We start from the raw sequence: 17,752 nt of genomic DNA, 5'->3' as shown, positions 1-17,752 counted from the left end.
AAAATGCACATTTGGCTTATCCAATCATATTGCATCACAGGATATTGGAACAGTCACAGGGTTGTCATCTTTCACCTCTATGTACAGCAATAAGAGTGACAGTGAGTCACTCGAGGACTAAACACGTTTATGAGGTTCGACCTCGGGGCGGAAATGTGAAGAATAGCTTCTTTAAGACCCTGGACTCTATCCTCGTCTTGAGTTGCTTGCTTTAACCTGTAAACTTCATGTCAATGATGCTGACATTTTCCTTCAACATATTGAATCACTGATATATTACTATGACTCATTATTCACCTGTAGGTGGGGCACTTTATTCAAACCCTCTGCCATAGCAGAGCCTTAACCACAGAGATCCTATTGAATCACTATTCTAATTCCTAATTATATGGCCTTTACACTGTTATCAGCATGCCACAACAGATGCCATCGACTGAGATGAAAATATACTGTGGGACATCTATTATATCATGAATATGACAGTGAAAACACACTTAAGGAGCTTCACAGATGATCTGAGGCTGAACCTCAGCACCATGTTGGATCCCTACAGTCTTCTTTTCTTTGTGTAATTTGTGCTGACACTGAGCTTCTGGGCCACAGCACAGTAAACTGCCTCCCACCTTCCTATAGGCTCTGAGCTCACAGGAGAAATAGGGTGAAAGGTCAGAGGTTAGGAGTTAGGGTTAAGATCTGCCTTACTTCACTGGACACCGAAGAACAACAGTGGTGGTCTATGGAGCCCCATTAGGCACAAATACCAAGAGACAAGCTGAGTACTCGTCATGTAAAGGGCATAATAGTAAGGTACTGCATGTGGTCCATTACCAGAAACAAACACATTATGGGAATTAAATACATACAGTATGCATTCATTTATCAGACAATGTGTACAGTACCAAAATACAGAAAACCTGACCATTATCTAATAAATGAATGCATACTCTATTTTCCAGTTTAGCTCTACCTACCTCGCCCAACCTACTTCTCTCTCCAGTATGTAAAGTGGTGAGCTGCCCAGTTTGTTCTGGCAAACCCACAGAGGAGTATAACATTAAATTAACCCTCTGCCATTATTGACCCTTTCAGAAACCAAATGACTTTAGTCTCTTTAAGAGGTTCAGTGGGTTATGTAGAATATATTAATCATGCCAGAAAACCAATTATTTCTGATAGATTCTCTGCAGCAATTAATGTAAAAGTACAAAGTTGTGGACGAGGAGTGAGAGTAAGGAAAATACCTCTTAGTTTGCAACCACTGAGACAGAAGAGGCATAAGTCAATGGAATGGTTGTGACATACACTAAATAGAAAAGTCTTAGAAAATTGCAGTAAGACTTTCCTAGGCACCACTCATCACTGATCTTAATACTTTGCATGAACGAGCACAGACACTGCACTGCATCGGCTGTGTTTACACAGGCAGCCCAATTCTGATATTTTTTTCAGGGATGGATCAAAATGTACAAAATGGTTACCTGGAGGAAAATGGGGGAGGGTCATGCTTTTTACATTTCAGTCAAGGGGAGGGTTTAGTATTTTTAAATCTAGTCCAGGCGAGGGCATGTCATTTGTAATTTATGAAATATCAATATTTCTCAGTGTTTTAGAATGAGTTGCTTATCAGGCTATATATCGATGTGTGCCTGATGCCGCCCCTCATCTCTGATTCTCCGCTGGGTGCCCAATATCAAGTACGCCTATAGGCTATTTAGTGTGGTCTCAATCAAATGATCCATAGCCTATAGGCTACAAAGTCCATGATCGGAGAACCACAGGGCAAAGTTATATTTGTAAGATAGCTGCTGGGAAGGTGTAAATCAAACTAGGCTGCATTACACACTGTAATGGATATTCCAACCTTGAGCCCCGGCCTGCTCTGCTCTTGCTGATCCAAAACGTTTTTGTGAGCTGTCTAACCAATGGCTGTGCTGTGTAGGGCTACGGTGGCAGTACAGGAGAAGAGTCAAAGTTTTAATTTTATTTTTTGTTGTTGTTGATTAGGCCTAGTCCAAAAAAATCACTATCTTGTGGTGGACTATCCTATAGCCTATGTTCTGTCAGTTTGAGAAGGAGAGCGTGAAGATGAGGAGATTAGAAAGGAGGACCGGAGGTCAACTTTGATAGCTTGCTACTACTATAATTGATTTTATTAAAAACAATATGTTTATTGCCCATGATGTAGGCCTATTTATCAGAGTTATTGACATCACAACAAGCCAGATTCAAATAACTTACACCGTGGTGCTGAAACTTGAAGTGGCACAATCAATCGGAAATGGACAGCTCATTGTGCTGAAAGTAGAAACGTTGGAGTAGACATCATTCATTTCAACCCACCATGCACTCTTTAAATAGCCTACCTCCATGTCAGTGAAGGGCTGTTAAGTTAAAACCAAGACTCGAATTGAGGGGGTATGAGAGGGTATGCCATAGGCCTACCCACCCTTTATTAATGAAAATGTCAAAAAGCACAAGCCTACTACCCCTTGTTAGTTTAAGATTTTGAAGAAAATAAAACAAATCTGATTATATAAAGTGATATATAACAGCGCTTTGGTCCGCAATGCTTTATGCTAGAAACAAGCTGTGAAATACCTGGGAAAGACGTGTCTCCGATGCACATGTGGATATCATTGTTTACTTTCTTTGACATTCAGAGGCTGAGCTACAACCTTCTATAGCTGAGGAGACAAAACATTGACTTTGCCTGGGAATTAATCTAATTCTGTCACTATCAACTGATTAAGCTATTCACTTTCTGTACAATAGATGTTTAAATCCAGACAGCTTTTAGGGAAACACTTGTTATGACCTTCTCTCATTGGGTTACGCCACAGAAGAAGAGTAGCCAGCAGTTAAAGCTTACATTTTTCTGGATCAATAGGCCTACTCCATCTGGTGTGAAAAGGTAGGCCTAACTTTTCAAAGTACGGTACCATGTTCAGATTCCTAATGAGGTCTCAGATTGAATTATTTGCAAACAGGGACAGTTTCGTTACAGACTGATTTGGCATTGGAGAAATATGATAAGATGAACACATAGTTATATCTCTCTGTTCATTTTTAGCTTGCCATTTCAGTAATTTGTGTAGTATTAAAAAAGATTCTGCTAATTTGTAAAAGGACGTAGAATTGAATATGAAATGTTTATAAAAGGCATTTTTTTCTTTGGCCTGCAAATAGGATGATAGATTCATGCATGCAAGGCTTTTACTATAAAGGAGATCTTTCTACCCCTACTCTTGTCCATGGTGGTCTGCGAACCCACAACCTTCTGGGCTGCAGCTCTGTATGCTATTAAAATTCCTGCATTGCCATGTAAAGCTTACAGGACGAAGAACAGCTTCTAAAACTGCAGGCTCTGGTCTGTCCAAGAAATGAGGGTAAACATAGACATGTTCTCTGTTATCCGCTTTTTGTATTATTATTTGGGGGTTTAGGGGAGGGTCACTGTTTTAAGCGTTCCGGGAGGGTTTAGGTAAAATATATTTTGCTGAAGGGAGGGCCATCCACTTTCATTTCAGAAACGGCCCATTTCTCCATGTAAATCTTAATATAAATAACATTCACTCCCTAATTGGTCTCTGAAAAATATCTGATGTCAAAAGACCAATTAGTGTAGAAAACATTAAAATTGTGCTGCCTGTGTAAACAAGTTGAGAAAGAGATATTGGGTTGGTGAACGCAAAACATCTCACCATTCATTTACCGATGTCTGGCACATTGTCAATAAATAACTGTATTCTTAATTACACTCATTTTCAGTTTCTAAAGAAGTAACATTTTATGGAAAATGGAAATGATTGTGGAAATCTCACTGTGAAGCTGTTGAGGTGACACTAACCCATCCTAAATGTAGACAGGTAGGTCAGCAGAGTCTTTGGCTGTGTGTGTTTTTCACGATGACTCACGGTCGTGATGGACAGGTAAATCGATATCTTGACTTCAGACACTCGTTTTTGTCTTACGGGAAAAGCGACGGTAATGGAAGAGGACTGTAAATAAGTGGAGGCTTCTTGACAAATTAATCCACTATCATTCTTCTGTGTCGCCTGGTGAGCAGATTTGCCGTTTTATGGGGCAGGAAAAAGGAGCCTGTAAATCTGTGAGGCCGAGTGAGAAGCTGAGAGCAGGCCAGGGGAGAACACATCTCCCATGATGCAGCACTTTATCTCCCTGTGAAATGGCATCTTTATCTGCCTAAATTAAGTTTTGATTCCTTGCCACATACGGTGCCGCAAATCACTTTAATATTGATTTCAAGGGCAGCAGTTAAAGTAGCGCTGAAGCCATCGAAAACAGCTTCATTGTGTGGCACATACTGTCGTCACTGACCGGTAGACAGTCACTGTGTCCCTGTGGCTTACAGTAATAAAAATCACCTCTGATCTGCTGCTTTGTGTGCAGACTATATCAGTCTCTCTCTCTCTCTCTCTCTCTCTCTCTCTCTTCTCTCTCTCTCTCTCTCTCTCTCTCTCTCTCTCTCTCTCTCTCTCTCTCTCTCTCTCTCAGGCTAGTCTACATGATGAGATTATGGATAATAGCGAGAATGTTTTTATTTGTCAAAACAGCAGTCAAGCATCGACCATCATGTCACCAGAATAAGACCCTCAATATTTATAGTAAAGCAGCATCAAGCTCATCACCTTGCACTTTCACCACCCTGTGAAGTTCATCATAATTTATTTAATCTGTAGCCTAATTTAAACTGCATGGTTTTCCGAGTCATAGTGGGAGGACCACACACCATGTCATCGCATTACTCCAAGTTTACTTCCAGGATGGTTATTATATCAATATTTGCGCAAAAAGGCGCTTCGGCTGCCATTTCTCTCATAATTCATTTTAGCGACATAAAAAGAGCCTGCCATGTCGGCATTTATAAAATTGTACCGATACTTCCTGTTCCCATCACAGCTGTCGTGATTTTTTCATAAAAACTGTAGATTGAAATGTGGTTACTCAGCCACCGTTACAGTGCCTTCAGAAAGTATTCCTACCACACCACATTACTTTTTCCACATGTTGTTGTGTTACAGCCTGAATTTAAAATTGATTAAATTCAGATGTTATATCACTGGCCTACACACACTACCCTGTAATGTCAAAGTGGAATAATGTTTTTTGAAATTTCTACAAATAAAAAACGAAAAGCTGAAATGTCTTGAGTCAATAAGTATTCAAGCCCTTTCTTATGGCAATCCTAAATAAGTTCAGGAGTAAAAAAGTGTTTAGAGTTTAACATAATTTATTAATGACTGCCTCATCTCTGTACCCCACACATAAACGTATCTGTAAGGTCCCTCAGTTGAGCAATGAATTTCAAACAAAGATTCAACCACAAACACCAGTGAGGTTTTACAATGCCTCGCAAAGAAGGGCAACTATTGGTATAATATCCCTTTGAGCATTGGGAAGTTATTAATTACACTTTGGATGGTCACTACAAAGATACAGGCGTCCTTCTGAACTCATTTGCCAGAGAGGAAGGAAACCACCCAGGGATTTCACCATGAGGCCAATGGTGACTTTTACAGAGTTTAATGGCTGTGATAGGAAAAAACTGAGGATGGATCAACAACATTGTAGTTACCTCATAACATTAAAAACTTCTTAAGGCTAGGCGTCTCGCCCGGAAGTTATCGACAACTTCCAGTGAAATTGAAGGGCGCGCAATTCAAATAAATAATCATAAAAATTATGGATGTTAAACATCTAGGTACATACAAGTGTCTTATATCGGTTAAAAGCTTAAATTCTTGTTAATCTAACTGCATTGCCTGATTTACAATAGGCTTTACAGTGAAAACATGCCATGCGATTGTTTGAGGATGGCACCCCACATCAAAATAGTTTTCAACCAGCACAGGCTTTATAAAATCACAAATAGCGATTAAATATTCAATTACTTTTTGAAAATCTTCCTCTGATTTGCAATCCAAAGGGTCCCAGCTACAACATGCATGGTCGTTTTGTTAGATAAAATCCTTCTTTATATCTCAAAAAGTCTGTTTAGTTGGTGCCATCGATTTGAGTAATCCACTCGTTCAACATGCAGAGAAATTAATCCAAAAAGCTACCGCTAAACTTTGCTAAAACAAGTCAAAATATGTTTCTATCTAATCCTGAGGTACCCTAAAATGTAATTAAACTATAATATTTCATTATAAAAGAAGTATGTTCAATAGGAAAGTAAAATTAGCAGGTGCATGTCCTCTTCGTCGCGCGCACACAGACTGATTTCCAACTGTGACTCTCAGTACCAAGACTCTAAATACTTCCTCATTTGGGAAGAAACAAGCCTGAAACCTTGAACAAAGACTGTTGACATCTAGTGGAAGCCATAGGAATTGCAATCTGGGAGCTGGAATTGAATATGCCCCATAGCTTTCCAATGTAAGAGCATGGGCTCAAAAAAGAAAAATTCTGTTTATTTTTATTTTTTATTTTCTCCTACCATATCAATTGTGTTATAGTCTCATACATTATTTTAACATTTCTACAAACGTCAAAGTGTTTTCTATCCAATGGTACCAATTTTATGCATATCCTGGCTTCTGGGCCTGAGTAACAGGCAGTTTACTTTGGGCACGTCAGTCAGACAGGAAGTGGAGAAAAATAGACCCTAGCCTGAAGAAGTTTTAACCTAATTGACTGAGTGAAAAGAAGGAAGTGAGGCACTAAAGTAATACTGCAAAAAATGTGGCACAGCAATTAACTTTATGTCCTTTCTACAAAGTGTTATGTTTGGGGCGAATTCAATACAACACACTACTGAGTACCACTCTCCATATTTTCAAGCATAGTGGTGGCTGCATCATGTTATAGGTATGCTTGTAATCATTAAGGACTGGGGAGTTTTTCAGGAGAAAAAGAAACGGAATGGAGTTAAGCACAGGCAAAATCCTAGAGAAAAACCTGGTTCAGTCTGCTTTCCACCAGAAACTGGGAGATGACTTCCCCTTTCAGCAGTACAATAGCCTAAAACACCTAAAAAGGCCAGTTGCTTACCAAGAAGATAGTGAATGCTCCAGAGTGGTCGAGTTACAGGTTTGTCTTAAATCTGCTAGAAAATCTATGGCAAGACCTGAAAATGGTTGTCTAGCAATGATCAACAACCAATTTGACAGAGCTTGAAGAAAAAAGAATAATGGGCAAATGTTGCACAATCCAGGTGTGGAAAGCTCTTAGAAACTTACCCAGAAAAACTCAAAAACTGTCATCGCTGCCAACGGTGCTTCTACAAAGTATTGACTCAGGGGTGTGAATACTTAGGTAAATTAGATATTTCTTTATTTCATTTTCAATACATTGGCAAAAAATTCTAAAAACATGTTTTTACTTTGTCATTAAGGGGTATTGTGTGTAGATGGGTGAGAAAAACATATATGTTTAATCAATTTTAAATTCAGTTTGTAACACAACAAAAGAATAAGTAGAATAAGTCAAGTGGCATAAATACCTTCTGAAGGCATCATATGCCTCCTACTGAGTCCCAAAAGCAAATGGCAACATCAATCCTAAGTAGTTTCTGATGAGACACTGAGAATATGAAAGTTTTGGAGAGCCTGAACAGTGTGGGGACATTACTTTCCTTAACTACTGTAGGCTATCAGCAGGGCTATTGAGAGACAGAATACTGTCTGCTGCTGTTTATTGTACAATTTAGTCTGTGGTGTGGTCAGCCTGATTACCACAACACACAGCCTCCATCTCCTTCTTCCTTCTCTAATTAACAACCACACCATTAATAACACAAGAATGGAAATTCAACACTTTTACTGTCCTTTAATGAATTAAAATCTGACACTAATACGAGTGGAGGAAAGAGTAGCCTGCTTCATCTTGGCTCTAATGAGTCTATTTGTCAGAGTGTTAGGTAGCAATGTTTAACCATGCACTATTTACATGGTACTATATCTACTTACAAGTTACAAGGAGGTAATTAATAGCCAACATCATTATGGAATAAGCATTTTTAATCACTACAAAGTAGTTACAAAATAGTTAAATTACGCAGGTTAGCGTTTTTCATCATGAATCTTGTTCTGGAGGCAGCTCTGCAGAGTGGTCACTCGCTGGCACAACCACAAAGTCATAAAATCTGATTTTTAACCTAACCCTAACCTTAACCCTAACCTTAACCACACTGCTAACTCTAATGCCTAACCCTAACCTTAAATGAATTACAAAAAATGTTTATGACTTTGCAGCTGGCTTATCTAAAGGGAAATCGCTCAGTTCTGCCCCCAGGACAAGACTCATGACAATAAACGTCAACCTGCTGAAGCATTTGAAATATTTAGCAGAAAGTACAGTAGTCTATGTGTTTATTATATATGGAATAGTAAATGGAATAGTAACATTAGCCCTTTCCCCATGAATTAACAACAGATGTATGTATCTGTATGACCTTTAATGTCTAACTAGATTCCAATAAAAATACTGACTGCAATTATACAAATGCCGCAGGTTTTCATAGAGTGATAATGTAAAAATGGAAATGGCATAATCTGCTTTAATTTCCCAGTATACTACTGTTCATACAGTTGTATATTTAACACATTAAAATATTGACCTAAAGTAACTGGATCACTAGGCAAATCACCACACTGAAAGTGATTCTGAAAATAAGTCTATTTGAGGATGGATATTTTGGATCCCATCATGCCAGTCAGCTTGTCTCTCCCATCCCACAAGAGTTCTACTGGCAAAAAAAGCAATTTCCTGCATCTCGTAACTCAAATTGAAATGCCAGTGAGTTGACAACGGCCCATTGACATCATTGTTCATTCACCTTAAATGGATGGAAGGTGATAAGAATACTCTGTTTCTTAAATTAGATTTACATTTACAAATGGTTATTTTCACTTTAAAAAAAATTCTAGGCATAGAGCTACTGTCGACTTCACATTTCACATTAATCACAAAGATTCCAGGTAGTGTAGATTATGTCACGCATAAATAATCTTTCAGCAGCAGTAAATATAAAAAAAGAAAAAGTGTAATTTTCTAATGGAAAAAGTATTGCCCTAAATACAATAAAGTTTTTGCCATTTTCTCTCTTCGCAAAACAAAGTTATGTCTAAAAAAGTAAGACTCTCCATAGAGCTTGATTGATGTGCAGTGATTTTTGAAAATTGTTGCGGACTGAATCATCACATCCCCAAAGCCTAAAACTACGTGTGCCTGTATAAACTCTACAAACCCCACTTTTACTTTTTTCCAATTTTGCGCTTGCTTCTCAAACACTCTTCAGCCTATCCATTGTGGCCATGACTCGTACGGCTTTCCGATATAACCAACCAGGATATTGTTCATTCATACAATATGTTGCCCCTGGAAACAAAACTGTTACAGTGCTTAGCAGCATTGATCTGTACCAGAAATGTCAACTATACTGGTCTATTCAAGCAGGCTCCCTACTGTAATTGGCAAAAAAGTAAACACAACATGATATTGATCTCCCTCCATCCAGGGTTGCATCGTTATTTCAATAGACACATTCCATGTCAATGAAATATGGAGCTTGTTGTGCAGAATCCATTTACTTATTTTCTCCTGTAGGTCAGACTATGTGGGAGCAGGGACTGAAGGATTCAGACAAGGCCAACGGTGTTGAGACTCATTCATGCCCCTCTGTGGTAATTATTGATCAGGTCTTGTGACATTGCTGCATGTTAGGCCTAATGACTGTGTCTAAATGAGAATCAGGAGTGTGGCTGTGACAAGAACAAATGCCAGTTAGAGAAAATGTGTTTCCTGATTGAATTTCAACAGTTTGATTTGATTTGTGGCCTTACAGCAGTATAAATAGATGTTGCCTTACATTTGCTCAGTAAGCAATATTCATGCTCAAATAACCTTTACAACATATATTGTAATAGCCAAATACAAATGATAGTTATTGTAGGGTAGAAAATAACTATTAAACACCATATATTTAAATTCAAAACTGACTGATTCGGCTAACTCTACATCACCGAAAATGTTAGGGTCAATTTCAATGTCCACAGTCTACTCTTTACAATATAGCCATACCAATTTGTGAACATTTTGGGGGAATTTTCGAAAAGGGTTCAACTTAAATAATCATAGCATGGGAAATAATTGATGGTATACTAATGCTTATCAATTTATCCACACACTCCTACAGAATGGTTGCCCGACGATGTCACGAAAACGAGCCATTTGTTGTTATGATTCTGGATTGCCATATAGCGAGCAACAATGAGAAGATGCTGCCATGTGGGGAGGTGTCTCTTTCAGCTAGATCTTGTTATTGATATCATTTGTTATTTTGAGGTGTTTTGACACATGTCATGTCTATGCTAATATGGCAAAAATGTATTAGCTAGCTAACCAACAACAGTAATAATGTATTAGCTAGCTAACCAACAACAGTAATAATGTATTAGCTAGCTAACCAACAACAGTAATAATGTATTAGCTAGCTAACCAACAACAGTAATAATGTATTAGCTAGCTAACCAACAAAAGTAATAATGTATTTGAGAACCAACAAGTGCTCATTTACTAATCTATTTACGTTTTCAATAAACATTTGGAGAGGAAATATAGTTGACATGTTGTCAGCAATCCTTTGATTCTAAGCCAAGTCAGTCTGTTTTGCCCCAAAGTTGCACACGCATCAGTTTTGTTGCTATAACAACTCAGCCGTCTATAGTCCATCAATATCATCCATTCCGAAGCGCCAGGCCGGGTTTTGATATGGCATCCACAGACAAGAGTCGGTCGTATTTGGATTGGTTGAAGCGGCAGAGTATAGAGACGGAGTCTTCTCTGATTAAAGTCGATCAGTGCGCTAGACTCGGTACTGAGGTTGCAAACACTCTGGCTTGATGGAGTGAGGAGCGCGGTAGAGCCAGTTACGGAGGACTTTTGTGCATTTTCAGATTCGGAACATGAACTACATATCAAAAAGACATCGGCCCATAGATTCAGTTAGACCAGTTCAATATTAAAGTGAACAGAGCAAACGGTAATTTCAGAGGTTTTCATGCATAGCTTCATATAAAGCCAATGTAATATCTGTCATATTTCAAAACTGTTTCATTGAAGTCCTGGAATTTGTTGATTCTCTATCAATTTTCCTCCCACGTTCTACCTTCCCTTTCTATTGATTACATTTGAGGCTCCGAAAGATTCCATTGCCTCTGCTGCAAGGACTGTAGAGAATTTGGAACGGCATTTGATAGCCACTGGACTTGCTTCATCGCGGAGTTTTTGACTCCTCGTCATGGGGTACAGTGGACAAACTGCTAGAAGTGGAAGAAGAGGAGTCGCGGGATACTTATTGAAGATGATCACCTTATTTTTGTTTTTTCTAATTGCCCTCGTGGATATCGGAGCTTCTCAAGGTAAGCTGTCGAATTTATAGCCATACCTGCATGCAGAAAAATGCTCGAGCTGAGTGTTCGAGTGCTGTCCGGATGGCCAGTTGTGCTGCCTATGCCATCAAAAAGTAGATAATTTGTAGGATGGATTTTCGCAACAAAAAAATCATAGTTAGCCTTCATCAAAATAAATGGTCTACACTTGTCACTTTATGCCCTCAACGAAAAAAGCCTAGAGTCGCAAATAGTTTAGAATGGAAAAATGTGGCTACAATGTAATGTCTGTGATTGCACACTGGGCTATCCCCCTATTACTGTTTCTTCTAGACTACTGTAATGAGCTGGATATCAACGGTGTTAAAATTTGTTAGGCTATGCATTAAAAAGACACAGCTTCAATGAAGCATTAGTTTGGTGTAAACAGACAGATAGTCTTGGTTGACCATACCAATTTTTGCTCATTTTTGTTTGTTTTATTATGAAAGACATATAGTCATACAGTCACAATCTTTTTCTTTATATTTCCCTGTCTTTCTCGCTCTTGCTCTCAATTCAATTCAAGGGGAATGGGAAACATATGTTTACATTGCCAAAGCAAGTGACATAGATAATAAACAAAAGTGAAATAAACAATAAAAAATGTACAGTAAACATTACACTCAATTACACTCATTTCAAATGTCATATTATGTTCATATACAGTGTTGTAATGATGTGCAAATAGCTAAAGTACATAGGGAAAATAAATAAAATGTAGGTTGTATTTACAATGATGTTTGTTCTTCACTGGTTCCCCTTTTCTTGTAGCAACAGGTCACAAATCTTGCTGCTGTGATTGCACACTGTGGATATGGGAGTTTATCAAAATTGGATTTGTTTTCGAATTCTTTGTGGGTCTGTGTAATCTGAGGGAAATCACTGTCTCTAATATGGTCATACATTTGCCAAGAGTTTAGGAAGTGCAGCTCAGTTTCCACCTCATTATGTGGGCAGTGTGTACATAGCCTGTCTTCTCTTGAAAGCCAGGTCTGCCTTCGGCGGCCTTTATTAATAGCAAGGCTATGCTCACTGAGTTTGTACATAGTCAAATATTTTCTTAATTTTGGGTCAGTCACAGTGGTCAGGTATTCTGCCACTGTGTACTCTCTGTTTAGGGCCAAATAGCATTCTAGTTTGCACAATTGTTTTGTAAATTATTTCCAATGTGTTAAGTAATGGTCTTTTTGTTTTCTTATGATTTGGTTGGGTCTAATTGTGTTGCTGTCCTGGGGCTCTGTGGGGTCTGTTTGTGTTTGTGAACAGAGCCCCAGGACCAGCTTGCTTAGGGGGCTCTTCTCCAGGTTAATTTCTCTGTAGGTGATGGCTTTGTTATGGAAGGTTTGGGAATCGCTTCCCTTTAGGTGGTTCTAGAATTTAACGCTCTTTTCTAGATTTTGATAATTAGCGGGTGTAGACCTAATTCTGCTCTGCATGCATTATTTGATGTTTTACGTTGTACACTGAGGATATTTTTGCAGAATTCTGCATGCTGAGTCTCAATTTAGTGTTTATCCCTCTCTCTCTCTCTCTCTCTCTCTCTCTCTCTCTCTCTCTCTCTCTCTCTCTCTCTCTCTCTCTCTCTCTCTCTCTCTCTCTCTCTCTCTCTCTCACTGATTTCAACCCTGCGTGCGGATCACAGTGCGCTGGTCGGGATATCTTTTATATGAGACTTTATAAAAAAAGACTTATCTGTTAGTGAAGCTTCTCTGGCTGCCATCTTATATTGTATGCTTAATACAGCAATTGAAAATATTTTGATTTAACTTACTTATTACTCTAACCCCATCAGCAAAAATTCAGTTTAATAACTGCCTGTGGGGGCTTATCTTTTGTCATACGCTTTACCCACATTTATCATATTGTTGCTACAATGGGTTAGATCAATCTTATCATTGGATTTTAATGCACTCATAGACTTTTATAATAAAGTATATGGTTGTGACATATGATGTTGCCTCCTATTGTTGTGGATTTTCATCACCTTTCATTTCCCTTTCTCCCCCCTCCCTGCCTCCCTCCCTCACTAACTCCTTTTTAGAAATGGTGAAGTTCGGGGTTATAGGTCACTGCCTCATCCATCAGGAGAGTTGCTCCTCGCATCTGTTGTCCTTGGTTATTCACCTGCTGTTATCTGAACAGTGGTACAATGCTGAGGCTAGAGTCATCGGTCAACAATAGTACTGGAAGGCATTATTGGTTTAATATACATTTCAGATTGTTTTGTGTCGTCCTGTATCATTCTTCATTCTTTTAATGCCTTCTGACATTTTATTACAGTATTAGGAACAGAGACAGATGCATATTAAATGATGTTTTTCTTTTTTAAGGTGTTATCACACAGTAAATAGCAGTGTAGAACACACAAACCCATTTACCAAATCGACCCCCAACATAGCTGGATTGTCTGTCAAACAAAAAAGGGTATAAAACTATCCCCTAGGGTGCATTGAATGTGCATTCCTGTATCTGTGGGTTTTTCTCCTCAGGAGGCAGGTGGGTGGCCTCTTTCCTATCGTGCATGTACTATGTGAAAATCCAAAACACATCCATGCACACATAATGTAAGTAATGGTGTGAGGATGTTTCACATTTTCTGTGTCAGAACTCAGGGCTTTATTAACACAGACCCAGCTGGAGGAGGAAGGATATTTTGTTTTTTACGAGTGGTTTGGAAGTCACTCTTTCGCCCTTCATGCTCTAGCTTATTCCAAGAGTAGCCTGCAATTTCAAATTGCAGACCCAACACCATCATTTCAGATGATCCATACAGGGAAAATCAACCCACATTCAGTCAGTCCTGGCCCCAGCCCCAACCCAAGCCCCAGCCTCCAGACCCATCTTCAGCTCCCAGCAGCTACCAGCCCCAGACCTAGCCCCAGCTCTCAGCCTCAACCCAATACCCAGCCCTGTGTCCCAGCCCCGGCATCACAGTCTCCTACATAGTTAATGAGGAATGAGCAAAGGAGAAAACGAAGGATGAAATACAGTGCAGCTCTGATTTCTGAAGGGCAGGGCTAGGATGACATAATGGTCATTCCAGAACCCCGGAGAGGCCTGTGTCATTGACTGGAGTGGGAACACAAACCAGGTCGTTCCCTGTACATTAAGAAGTCAATAAGCCAGGAGAACATTGTTTGGGGCTAATTAATGGCCCTGCCTTTTTTGGACACTGATGAGTTGCCTGTGCACATTTCCAAATCACTGGAGAGTCTCTTCAGCGCAGAAAGACTCACCCGTTTGGTGATTACAGTGTCTCACTTACCCAGACTCACCTGCTCTGCTCTGACAGCAGTATCCTGGTGCTTTTCTCTTTTAGATAGTGAGGAGTGTAAGGAAGCCAAGGGTATTTTTTGAAAGATATAGTTGATAGTATGGGACAGACTCTCGGGATGGTAGCTCTTCATGGTGAATTTAAACTGGCTTTTCTTCTTATTAGTCTATGTTTGAACCTGTACTCTTGACAAGGTAATCCACCTAGCTTGATTCCAGCAGAGAGAAAGCGTGATAGAGAGAGAAAGAGAGAAAGTAGAATGAAACTTCCGTTTGGAAGGGCTCCCACTCCTTCTACTCCCAGCTGGCCAGCTATCACTCTGGGACTGTTTGAATATGCAGATGAGCTGAGGATGAGCAAGAAGAGGCAGTCGAAGAGATGGTTTATCTTGGATCATTCTCCAAACAGTGCATAGCTAAATCAATGTATATGCCTATTTCAAATATATCCCAGCACATACACCCTGCTGTCACTCCGGTATGGAATTACACAATTATATTGAACTAAAAGTCAAACGTGTTAACAAGATTTAACTCTATTATTACTTAAATTAAAGGCCTATTAGATACATGAGATACTTCATAACGAAGAGCAGTGTGACGCCAGCTTAGCCTCTCTGTCCTCTTCAGACACTGCAGCTTCAGACACTGTGCAGAGGCAATGATCCTCACTGTGCTTCTCAACATGTAGCTCTCCACATGTAGCGGTTCCGGTGGCATGCATTGAAAGATGCCTCTTTCTCGTGTCTTTCTTTTTCAAAATGACTATGAATTAACCTCTTACATCTAGACGTTCCGCTAGCGGAACACCTGCTCCAATATCCAATGATAGGCGTGGCGCGAATTACAAATTCCTCAAAAATACAAAAACTTCAATTTTTCAAACATATGACTATTTCACAGCATTTTAAAGATAAGACTCTCCTTTATCTAACCACACTGTCCGATTTCAAAAAGGCTTTACAACGAAAGCAAAACATTAGATTATGTCAGCAGAGTACCAAGCCAGAAATAATCAGACACCCATTTTTCAAGCTAGCATATAATGTCACAAAAACCCAGAAGACAGCTAAATGCAGCACTAACCTTTGATGATCTTCATCAGATGACAACCCTAGGACATTATGTTATACAATACATGCATGTTTTGTTCAATCAAGTTCATATTTATATCAAAAACCAGCTTTTTACATTAGCATGTGACGTTCAGAACTAGCATACCCCCCGCAAACTTCCGGCGAATTCACTAACAATTTATTAAATTACTCACGATAAACGTTCACAAAAAGCATAACAATTATTTTAAGAATTATAGATACAGAACTCCTCTATGCACTCGATATGTCCGATTTTAAAATAGCTTTTTGGTGAAAGCACATTTTGCAATATTCTAAGTACATAGCCCAGGCATCACGGGCTAGCTATTTAGACACCCGGCAAGTTTAGCACTCACCAATATCAGGTTTACTATTATAAAAGTTTGATTACCTTTTGTTGTCTTCGTCAGAATGCACTCCCAGGACTGCTACTTCAATAACAAATGTTGGTTTGGTCCAAAATAATCCATCGTTATATCCGAATAGCGGCGTTTTGTTCGTGCGTCCCAGACACTATCTGAAATGGTAAATCAGGGTCGTGCGCATGGTGCAATTCGTGACAAAAAAAATCTAAATATTCCATTACCGTACTTCGAAGCATGTCAACCGCTGTTTAAAATCCATTTTTATGCCATTTTTCTCGTAAAAAAGCGATAATATTCCGACCGGGAATCTCCTTTTAGCTAAACAGAGGAAAGAAACAAAGCTTTCGGTCGACGCGGGCACGAGCCTGAGTCTCACAGTACTGTAACCAGCCACTACCCAAACGCGCTACTTTTTTTCAGCCATAGCCTGCAAAGCCACGATTCAGCTTTTTACCGCCTTCTGAGACCCTATGGCAGCCGTAGGAAGTGTCACGGGACAGCTAAGATCCTCACTCTTCAATAAACAGAGACAAGAAGAATGACACCTTGTCAGACAGGCCACTTCCTGCCTGAAACCTTGTCAGGTTTTTGCCTGCCAAATGAGTTCTGTTATACTCACAGACACCATTCAAACAGTTTTAGAAACTTTAGGGTGTTTTCTATCCATATGTAATAAGTATATGCATATTCTAGTTACTGGGTAGGAGTGGTAACCAGATTAAATCGGGTACGTTTTTTATCCAGCCGTGAAAATACTGCCCCCTAGCCATAACAGGTTAACTTATTTTCAAATAATTGTCAACATATAACATCACATTAAGGTGTGGGACATTCGCTGTGTTACAGGGAAGAATAGCAGGTCTATTTTGCTCCAGAGAAGTAGCTCATTGTTCCCTTGTTGACGCAGACGTTAGACTAGCTTCTAACTAACGTTAGCTAGCTCTCAAGTTAGCCAGATTTCCTTAGCAGCTTGTAGACAGCCCACAGCCCTTGCGGCTAGGACCACGGATTGTCCCGGGAGTGTGACTGTTTGAATCCCTGATTTTTGTTGTGGTTTCCATCTGCCCTGTGACCTACCCTTTCTGGAACTGCGAGGAGTAAAAGCGTAGCCTACGTTGCTACCATGACAAAGACCAAAGCCTGTGGGAGTACTGTTGAGGACAGTAATGTCTCTATCACAGGTGAAGGATCTTTTTAACAAAAAGAGTTCTACAAGCAGTTGTTACAACAACAAGAAAATAGCATCAAGTCCAAATACTGGTGGAGTCAACTAATAAAAGAATGGACGATCTGACCAGAGAGGTCCAGGATCTGAAGAACAATCTACAGTTCTCCCAGGGTCAGCTCGATTAGTTTAAAGAGGAGAACAGCAAGATGACAGCAATCTGTAATTCATTGAGAGAGGCCATCAGTTCTGTATGTGAATCTATGATAACAATGATGGAGAAATCAGATTATCTTGAGGGACCAACATTGGTGTGGAAGGAATTGCAGAATCTCTACATGAAACCTGGACGGAGTCTGAGGACAAAGAGAGGGAAATGATCACTGAGAAACTGAAGATGGGCCACATGAAGATTGAGGTGGAGTACGACTACAGGACTGGAAAACCCACCACCGG

At 39.5% G+C, this 17,752-nt stretch overlaps 1 protein-coding gene across 1 annotated transcript in view; it reads left to right on the top strand.

Annotated features, from left to right (window-relative positions):
- Window positions 1-10,682: 10,682 nt before the first annotated feature.
- Window positions 10,683-17,752, top strand: part of LOC106568183 (netrin receptor UNC5C) — a 241,333-nt gene continuing 234,263 nt past the window's right edge. The window contains 1 exon segment of the mRNA XM_014138292.3: window positions 10,683-11,384. Within this exon segment, the coding sequence (XP_013993767.2) occupies window positions 11,264-11,384 (121 nt within the window). The 5' untranslated portion in view covers window positions 10,683-11,263.

This window comes from Salmo salar, chromosome 13 (assembly GCF_965601325.2).
Source record: "Salmo salar chromosome 13, fSalSal1, whole genome shotgun sequence".
NCBI classification, from domain to species: Eukaryota; Metazoa; Chordata; class Actinopteri; order Salmoniformes; family Salmonidae; genus Salmo; species Salmo salar.
This window is presented reverse-complemented; position numbering and strand designations above follow the sequence as displayed.